This window comes from Neolamprologus multifasciatus, chromosome 6, assembly GCF_963576455.1.
Source record: "Neolamprologus multifasciatus chromosome 6, fNeoMul1.2, whole genome shotgun sequence".
Classification (NCBI taxonomy): Eukaryota; Metazoa; Chordata; class Actinopteri; order Cichliformes; family Cichlidae; genus Neolamprologus; species Neolamprologus multifasciatus.
The window spans coordinates 9,187,512-9,198,207 of NC_140444.1; the positions used below are offsets into that span (position 1 = coordinate 9,187,512).

The 10,696-nt window shown below is 40.2% G+C and overlaps 1 protein-coding gene across 1 annotated transcript; it reads left to right on the forward strand.

The window, feature by feature from the left end:
- Window positions 1–136: 136 nt before the first annotated feature.
- Window positions 137–9,438, forward strand: calhm1b (calcium homeostasis modulator 1b). The gene is made up of 3 exons (XM_085162479.1): window positions 137–615; window positions 1,218–1,805; window positions 6,555–9,438. Exons 2-3 carry the CDS (start codon window positions 1,260–1,262, stop codon window positions 7,062–7,064), a joined length of 1,056 nt encoding a protein of 351 aa, XP_085018605.1. The 5' UTR covers window positions 137–615; window positions 1,218–1,259; the 3' UTR covers window positions 7,065–9,438.
- Window positions 9,439–10,696: the final 1,258 nt, after the last annotated feature.

The window sequence follows — 10,696 nt, forward strand, 5'->3', positions numbered from 1 at the left end:
CTTCTTGTGGGTTTCTAACTGGTTTGTCAAGCTCTATTACAGTCAGTGGGTCCAGGTGCTCTAAAAGAGTTACGTGAAATAAAGTAATCAATGTAAGTGAAGCTGTCGATTTGATTCTTCTGGTTTTGATTACGCAAGTGAGAACAGGCTGAACCCTCACCTCTTAGACAATTACATTTTCCAGCCAAAGCCACTGATATTTGAATGGGTTGAAAGTGTTTTTGCATGTCTTCGTTGTTACGACTACACATTAACACAACTACATCCTCGAAGTTCAGGTTTCTCGAATAAACCTCACCACACACTGCATGCATATTAGCAAATAAAGGCATTCCCAGAAACGATGGAAACTATATGTTCCCTTTAACAGGTGTACTTTTGAGAATGTGGGGTGAATCAGAATTTGTTTTGACATCGCACTAAAGACAGGTGCCTATGAAGGGAGGGGCATGATGACAGATGATGCTGCTCGCTTTGGACAGAGAGTTCGAGAAGCACCTTTCAGTTGGTCAGGGCTATGATTGCTAAGTACAACAGCAAAACTTCTATTATGGACACTGTCCTTATATGATTTTTTTAAACCTTTGATCTATTCATTGACTCTTGTTTAAAGAGGTAAGTGTATTTTGTGTATTTCTTGTATTTATTCCTCTATATTAAACCGATAACCCAGTCCACATTAAAGCTGTTTTAAAGTAGAAGTCATAGTTTACAGAGATTATAATATCACTATTTAACATGGTGCCTTTAATGAACTATGTTTTATGGCCTAATTAATGAATATACAGTAAGTTCCAAGTGCTTTAAAGATAAGTAATAATGACTTTTAATAAATTTTGAGAATCCAGTGTTGTGATATTTCTCTACCTACTAAGCCTCTAATTCAATAGAAAGAGGAATGCAGAACCAAAAGTCTAATTATTACTTACTTGACTGCTTAATAACACATATAGCTTTTGGCCTGGTGGTTTATTTTCTCTTAAAATTCAACATTCAAATAGTTGTTTCACAGTATGGAACTCCAAAAGTTGATCTTTGCCATCTTTGATAGATTTCTATATCACATGTAAAATATTTGCAATTATTTTTTAACCATTAATAAAGATTTTACTAGAACCTATAATCATTTCTCATAAAAATCTGATTTTATGCTTTTTTCCCCCCTTTTTTTTTTTTTACCTTATCTTAAACATGTTACTGTCCTTTTTTTTTAACAGGTTTAAGTACTTGTGAACTAAAGACCCGACACATTTCTCAAGATGGATAAGTTTCGTATGATGTTCCAGTTTCTCCAATCCAACCAGGAGTCTTTTATGAATGGGATCTGTGGTATAATGGCACTAGCTAGTGCTCAAATGTACTCAGCGTTTGAGTTCAGCTGTCCCTGTATGCCAGAGTATAACTACACCTATGGGATCGGACTGCTTCTTATTCCTCCCATATGGTTCTTTTTGTTAGGTTTTGTATTGAACAATAATGTGTCAGTGTTGGCAGAGGAGTGGAAAAGACCCACTGGGAAAAGAATCAAGGATCCAACAATCCTGCGCTACATGTTTTGCTCAATCACACAGAGATCTTTTATTGCCCCTGCAGTGTGGGTGTCTGTCACTCTCATGGACGGGAAGAGCTTCCTCTGCGCTTTCAGCATCAGCTTGGATATTGACAGGTTTGGGAATTCCAGTGTCATTCAAGGAATGTCAGAGACGGAGAAGTTAAAATTCCTGGCACGTATCCCTTGCAAAGACCTGTTTGAGGATAAGGAATTAAGAGAGGCAGCGTCGAGATACATCAAGTGTATATCCCAGGTATCCCATTGTTTATTTGCAACCCTGTGTGAGTGGTTTCTAGGTATGACTTTCTGATAAAATCAAGCAAGATGTGCAATTTGTCTCACCACATTTATGAAAAATATTAATAGTAGCTAAGCTGGTGGCTATATGCCATGATGGTTGTTTGGTAAGCCATTTCAATAGCAAACAAAAAACTTAACTTGTATAGCACTTTTCCAAACAGATAGTTACAAAGTGTTTATCAGACTGAAAAAAAAGGCAGATACCACATGATCCAACATTCAGGCATTCATTCCAACATACACACTTCAATACACGCAAATAGATGCAAACTAAGGCCCAAATAATGGGAGAAAGATTAGGGAAAGCTACCCTCAATCAAGACTTTTTGGCAGTGGTTGAAAAGAAATCACTGAATCAGCTGACCTCGTTGGCTGACAAAGCCTGTTCCAAGGTTATAAGCTAGATAGACTCTGGTTTTAATGTAAAGCACACAGAACAAATAGCAGACCTTCATCAAATGATCTGAGTGATAAGGTCTCACCAGCTTTGATATACAGTGCAACCATAAAGTATCCTTTACTTGTTCCACATTTTTTTATGTTACAGTCTTATTCCAAAATGGATTAAGTTTATTTTTCAGTTCAATATTCTACACACGATATCCCATAATGACAAAGTGGAAAATTGCTTCAAATGTTTAGCAAATTTATTTAAAAAAAAACAAAATCATAACATGCACATAAGCATTCGCAGCCTTTCCCATGTCACTCAAAATTCAGCTCAGGTGTATCCTATTTCCACTGATCCTTTGTTAGACGTTTCTACAAGTTGATTGAAGGCCACCTGTTGTAAATTCAGTTGATTGGATATGAATTGGAAAGGCACACACCTGTTAAGCCAATGAAGAGAAGCCACTGTGGGAGAAATATTGACTTCTCTTCTTTGGCTCCCTGTTAAATCCAGAATGAAATTAAAAATCCTTCAACTCACATACAAGGTCTTGATTAATCAGGGCCAATCTCATCTTAAAGATCTCAGAGTACCAAACACCCCCAGTAAAGTCCAGCAGTTTCAGACTGCTGGACTACTTTTGTTACCTAGTGTTTTTAAAAGTAGAATGGGAGCCAGAGAATTCAGCTTGGTTCTTCTGTGAAATCAGCTCCCAGTTTGGATTCAGGAGACAGACACCCTCTCTACTTTTAATATTAGGCTTAAAACTACTCTTTTATATAAAGCATATAGTTAGGGTTGGATCAGGTGACCCTGAATCCTCCCTTAGTTATGCTGCAATAGGCCGCGGTTACTGAAGTCATGATGCATTGAGTGTTATTTTATTGTAGGGTCTTTATCTTACAATATAAAATGCCTTGTGGTGACTCTCATTGTGATTTGGTCAGAGAGAGGATTCTGTCAAGGTCCAAATGGGCACACTAGATCCCATCATCCATACATAGAAGTAGTTTGGAACCACCAGGACTCTTTGTGGAGATGGCTGCATGGTCAATCTGAGAAATCAAGGTAGAAGGGCCTTAGTCATGGAGGTGACCAAGAACCCAATAGTGACTCCACAGAAATCCAGCCTTGCTCTTTCTCTCGACCCTGACGAGATTAAACAAATATGAAATAAATATTGAAATCTTTGGCCTGAATGCCAAGCAATATGTCTGGCAGAAACTGGGCCAATACCATGCCTACGGTGAAGCAAAGGCTGTAAAATCTATGTATATTTTCTATTTTTATGTATTTATTCATTTTGATAAATTTGTAAGAATTTCAAGCATTTTTTTTTACTTAGGAAAACTTATCATTAAGGGGTGGGTAGAATTTTGTGTTGAAAATAAATTTAACGAAATGTGGAAGAAGTAAAAAGCTATAAATACTTTCCTGATGCACTGCATAAGCAGGGGCCTGTTCATGTAGAGCTTTACATGTTAATAATAGGACTTGCTATGAAGAACTGAGAGATACAAGTGAAAAGTGAGTTAAAATAATCAAGGCGAGAGAAAATTGAATTGTCGACTAAAAGTTCCAGATGACTGAATCATAGTTAAGGTCTGACTTTTGAAATAGACTGGACTGGATGAGTTTAGACATTCTTAGAGATTAAGATATTAGACAGTTTAGAGATTCAAACTTTAGATGTTGTTCAAAGATGATACCAAAAGCTTCTTAGAAGATGATCTAATTACCGCCAAAGGGGCCGATGTGCTGACTGACCTCCTTAGTGAAACTGTCAGAGCCAAATACAAGAACGTTACTTTTAGTAGAATTGAGAAAAAAAGATAACATTAAATATACAAGTGTGAAATAAACAGTGAAAACACTGCATTTAGAAGATACACCAATATATCTTCATCCAAAAAGCATATTAATAGCCAAAATGGGAAACATACACCGATCAACCGTAACATTATGACCAACTAATATTGTGTTGATTCCTCTTTTGCTGGCAAAAAAGTCCTGACCTGTGGATACATGGACTCCATTAGACCCCTGAAGTTCTGCTTTTGTATATGGCACCAAGATGTTAGCAACGGATCCTTTAAATCCTGTAAGATGAGAGGTGTGGCCTCTGTGGATCAGATATGTTTGTCTAACACAGAGGTCCCCAATCCCAGTCCAGGAGGGCCAGTGTCCCTGCAGGTTTTAGATCTCACAATGGGTCAACACACCTGAATCACATGATTAGTTCATTACCAGGCCTCTGGAGAATTTCAATACATGTTGAGAAGGTAATTTATCCATTAAAATCAGCTGTGATGGATCAAGGACACATCTAAAACCTGCAGGGACACCGGCCCTGCAGGTTTTAGGACTGGAATTGGGGACCCCTGGTCTAACACATCCCACAGATGCTTGATTGGTCAACACCTCAAACTCTTTGTTGACCTCCTCAATCTATCCCTGAACCATTTTTGCTTGTTAGCAGGGCTCATTATCCTGCTAAAAGAGGCCACAGACATCAGGGAATACTGTTTCGTGACAGGGTGTAAATGGTCTGCATCAATGCTTAGGTTGCTAATATCAAAGTAACACCCACGTGGATGGCAGGGCCCAAGGTTTCCCAGCAGAGCATTATCAAAGCATTACACTACCTCTGCCAGCTATCCTTCTTCATAGTGAATCCTGGTGCCAGGTGTTCCCCAGGTAAGCAATTCACATGCACCTGGCCATCCCAGTGATGTCAACGAAAACGTGACCATCACAACAGGCTAGCTTCTTTCACTGCTCTGCGGTCCAGTTCTGATGCACACATTTTTGGTGGTTGACAGGGCTCAGCAATAATAATAATAATAATAATAATAATAATAATAATGTGAGGCACTGTGTATTCTGACACCTTTCTATCAGAACCAGCATTAAAAATAAACCCCCACATACCTGCCTAAAGATTTTGCTAAGATGGGAGCCAAGCGGTGAGCTTTGCTTCTTGAAGGACTTTGGTATCGTCCTTGTTGATTTACACCAACGGTAAATAAAAAGACATTTATCATTGTGAGTGGCCAATGTTTGTGCTGACTACATCTTCAAACACAACAGAATGAAGAGCTGAAAGATTTCAAGCTGTTTTAAGGGCTCTTTTGAGGGAAGTCTGGCTCATGTGGTCCAATTTTTAATAATGCAGATTTCTTTTGTTTCCCTGGCAGAAACAATGTGGATAAACAGGCCAAAACCAAAATAAATAGAACACAAAATGTCGGTATTGTCCAGCTGCTGGTATCAGTCAATAATTTCTCCATTAAAAAGTAATGGTAGCTGAGTTCCACAGTCTTGGTATTGTTTGTGCTGACTCATTGTCACTCGAGTAGCTGAATAGAAAAGACGTATTGTTACTGTTATTAGTACCACCTGCAGTCTTTCTCCATGGCGAGTCAAAATGACTGACAACAAAATGACAACACTGCCCTTAGCTGACAATATTTAATTAAAAAAAATTTTTTGGTGACTTTGTATTTGGCTGTTTCAAGTATTGTTAGGCTGAACACATTTAGATTTGACTCTTAAGCCAACTAAATAAATAGCTAAATAAGGAACCAAAGATTCACCATCTTTGTAAACTGTAGAGAGTTGTCCTTTAAACAGCATTTACGCATTCAAATTACATTCACAAAAAAAAAATAATAATATGAATAATCTAATTAAATAAAACCATCAAAAGAGTACCAATGCGGGCCCTCGTGACCTCAGTGTCTCTAAAATCCTGGCTTCAGCCCTGGCTGTCAATTCACTGAACTATTTTAACTTCAAAACAAGGAAAACTAATTTTAGTTTCCTCGCTTTATTCCTCAAAGACTGCTCTTAACTTAAATCTTCCTGCCAGACTATAATTCACTTTACAGTTTGAGCTCACTGAAGCTTTCCTGCTGGCTTATTAGAGCAATAGATAAGCCTTGAAATTTATTATTCATGGAACTGGGACCTCTTCCACTTCTTCCAAAAACACCCACACTGTTATTTAGGTCTTTGATCAGCTGAAGGGCAATTATACAGGCTTAAAAGAAAGATATCTCTAAAAAGTCAGTTGATATACAGATTCTGTTAATGAGCTATGACGCTGTCAAGAAGCTGCTAAATAAGCCTTCTTCACCACATCTGATTTTCAGTATCTGCACAAGCACAGATAAATCAGAAGGAGTGAAGATTAGCAGGATGTCTATGTGTGATCCTTCTATCTAACATCTATAGTTTGTTTATAGTGCATCATTAGAGAGCTCAAAATAGTGGTCATTTTGCTAGATTTATCATCTCTGCATTTCACAGGCATGCGGATGGATGGTTTTGCTCATGATGACCTTCACTGCCTTCCTGATCCGAGCTATTCGGCCATGCTTCACCCAGGCCGCCTTCCTCAAAACCAAATACTGGTCCCATTATATTGACATTGAACGCAAGATGTTCGATGAAACCTGCAAGGAGCACGCCAAGAGCTTTGCCAAGGTTTGCATCCAGCAATACTTTGAGAACATCAGCGGAGAGATGCGAGGCTTCCACCGCCATCACAGCAAACACGACAGCGACAACGAAGATGAAGACACGTGGAAGAGTGATGAGGAAAAGCTGTTGGGTATCAGAGCCCAGGATGATATGAACAAAGTTTTGTGGAACTGGCACACCTGTAAGCCACCTCTGGCTCTGAGAAAAGAACATGAAGATGGTGAAAAAGAGGGGGGAATGAATGGAAACATTAACGGGGAAATAAATGGGTTTGTAAAGAGCCACAGTCACGATGTGGAGAAAAAAGAGTGGGCGGTGTATTACAGTAAGGTCTAAAGAGTTCAAAGAGAAACTATTTTTTTCCAGAGTATTTTATTTGTGAAAGATAGAATATATATTATTGCATTCTGCACTACGCTTTATTTAAACGCACACTATTTTAACTGACTGGTTGACTGATGGTATAATCTATATGTATGTAGCTATGTATAATAGATTTTAAGAAAACAAAAACTGTCGACATATTTCTGGTTCACATACAGTTCAGTTTACAGAGAACATGTCTGGCACTGGGTGTAATCCAAAGTCTGTTGTTTTCATTTCTGTGTTTTATCTGTTTGTCATGAATTATTGTCGAAAACACGCTCTCATCGTTCCCCAAGGGACTGAGCTTGGCGGAAATCTGAAGTCTGTAAATTCTAGGCTGCTAATAAGTGCTGCTTTAGCAGGCTGATAGTAAAGCATTATTAGAGCACACTAGAGTTCTCATTGATAACACTAATGAATGTTTGTATTGCTCTCAAGTGCAAGGGCACCATAAATACTCCCAGAGCAGAACTAGACAGAAATGAAAACATCGCTCAGAAGAGCTCCGTTTACATCAAGCACCCACTGTGTCTCGTGCAACCTATATCTTAAAAAACAATGAAAAGATCTTGTTAGCGATAAAGGACACTTCTTGCTTATTTCTGTATGCACAGAGATTTTTCTGAAACGGCTTCTTGCCTTTTCTGCTGTGGCCTGTAGATGAATAATGGCAGCTAACTGAGGCTGCTGTGCATCTGAGATTACTACGTGGATTGTCTCTGAATATAACGCTACAGAAATACTGCATTTGCAATAAAGCAAACCTAAGATCTATGCAAAAATGAAAGGTTGCCGCAGTCAAAACAATTTACATGTCACTGCGAAAACAAGGTCTACATTTGCATCTTCTTTATTTGCTTGCTCAGCCCCAATTCTGTCACTCACTCCCTGGTAAACCCTATTTTACAATCACCGAGCAAACACTTTGCTCCTGTTCTATTTGAAAAGGCTTTTAAATATTTATTTTTAAAAAAATGTAATTAAAGCTGAATATGTAACCTTTTTGATATACTTACCTATATAAAGATGGGTAATAAAAAGCATCTTATTACAGTGTTTGGCTATCATATGCCACTAAGACAGCATCAGTGGAGCTTCCAATGCTGCTGGAAAGCTGGGGTAACTTTCTTTCAAAATATATTGTTGTCATGATGGCGGTGGTAGAAATGGTATCTACAACACTGGTCCAACATCTCCAAAATGGTTTAATTGCATTGTGATCCGGTAACTATGATTTTCACATAGGGCAAGGGTCAGGGTTAGTGACCCCTCGTGCTCTGTGCGGGTACTGTCATCCCTGAAGAGCCCATTCTCTTAGAACAACAGAAATGTCCATAATTTCAGAAAATCTGTCCAGATGGAATGACCTTTCTCCCTAAAGGGATAAGCAGGTCAACGCAATAGCAGCAAAATGCTCCAAACAGCCTAACAGAGCTGCTGGACTCCCTCACTATAGAGGTGAAGAGTTCACGTTTTTCCTTTAATTTGTCTCCCGTCCACGTCTTCAGCAAGCTGTCAACACAATGGTGTTTTTCCCATATTTCACAAGAGGGCGTCCTGTTACCAAAAGCATCACCTTTCACATGCCTACAGTGGCAACACAACCGTTAGCTACAACACATCGGGTCAGTCAAACTTGTAAGAACCCAACAATACACGCACTGTATTAAAGAGAGTATTTAGGCTCGTGCTTCTGTGCAGCCAATCCAGCTGTTCCCCCGTACTCAGGAGTAATGCCATTTCTAGAGCATGGTGGAGGAAGGAGGAGAGGAGGGGTAAATGAAAATGGCATGTATCCTATTGAACTCTCTCCCTCCCTCTTTCCCTGCCCTTAGGGATTAGAGGAGCAGCACTCCCCTTGACCGCTTCGCAGCTTGCCCAGTAGCCCAGCAGCTGTTCTCTCCCTCAGCGAATTGGCAGCCAGGGCTCCTGGTGTGGGGGTGGCATGAACACAACGTCTTTGTCTGTCATTTTTCTCTTCCCACTTTTTATCTTATCTATACAATCTCATATGCAGACGTACTTCCTGATTCATGTTCTTTCTATTGGTTCTCTTGTCACAAAGCAGTGACATCATCATTTACACACACACACACATATATATATATAATATTAGATCAAACAAAGCAAATATTCAAAACAAAAGCGGGTATCACACTATTACAAAAATACCGTTTGGTTATGTGTGAAGTGAGGAATGACGATGAATCATTTATTCTTTTTCTGACCTCCATTTCACACAAATGGCTTTGTTTTGGTTGTCAGGACATCAGCCATGCGCATATCACTGACCGGGGCCTCCCTTGACTTTGCTGCAAGTGTCTCTTTTCTCTCCCTCTCACATATACAGGCACAGGGGTGTGCGCATACAGACACATACACATCAGCATGCTTGCAGGAGCCCTATTCGTCAGTGTCTGGCTCATTCTGCCTTCCTTCTGCCTACAGATTGGAGGACAGAGGTAGCAAGGGAGGGCTGAGGGAGAGGAGAGTTGCGAGGCAAAACGGCTGGTCACATGAGCAGAGATCTGTTTACAAACCCAAGGCAGAGCAGAGCAAGAGGAGGAAGGGAAAGGCGAATCGCAGGCTCTCTCTCCGAGCACCATTATAGATTGAAAGAGGAAGAAGGGAAGCCTGCCATGACAAAGCCAGCTGGAGGTGCAAGAGGCTGAATGCGACACACGCAGACACACTCTTGCGCACACACCGCCTTTGTCTCAGATTTTTTTTTTTCCTTCTCAATTGAAGCAGCAGATGGTTAGAGGGAGAGTAGGATCCCCCCCTACGCGCACACACATCCACTGACTGAAACACAAACACACACTCGCAAGCAAAACACCAAACCCAGCAAGAGGACTGTTGTTGACTGCATGGAGCTGTCCTCACTTTGTTTGGGCTTTGAAGGAAGCATATCTTTGCCTTCTGTGCTGAGGAGAAATATCAACTGCAAGATCAGAAGACTGGAGGAGGAGACAACAGAGGAGACAAGAGGGGGATGAGACTTGTGAAAATCCCCTGTTAAAAAAAAGCAGCTTTTCGAGGAAGACAAAGCACAGATTAATGTCAGATAATTGCCTTCACTGGGTGAGGACTGTCATTTTGAAAGCTAGCTGTTACTGAGTTTCGCGAAGGGACGACACTGCAGACACAAAGTGAAGTCAAAGAGGCCCCTTTCTGGTGGAAATGTAAGTATTTCCTGTTACAAAGCAGCCCGTGTTGTTTACCACACTGCGATCAAGCGAGAATCAGTTTCTCACAGTAACAACTGCTGAGCTGCACCTGGTGTGAGATATATGAGAAACAATCATCTCATCTAAACAGGTTTTTCTTTGTCTTCTTTTCTCTTGTGTGATGACATCATTCTCACTGGGATCCAGGAGCACATGAGGTTTCCAGTCCTGGTCCAAACCTCAGTCCCAAATCTCCCAATCTTAACACAGAGCGGTTAATCCAGATTTGGGAATGTTGGGCAGCACAGATTGCTGAGCCAACAAAACCACACCTCCAGAGGATTTGTGGAATCTGAGCAAATCTTGATGGTTGTTGTTTGCGGGAGCTAGCACAACCCAAGAAAAAGAGCAATCCGGCTCAGTGTAACTGAA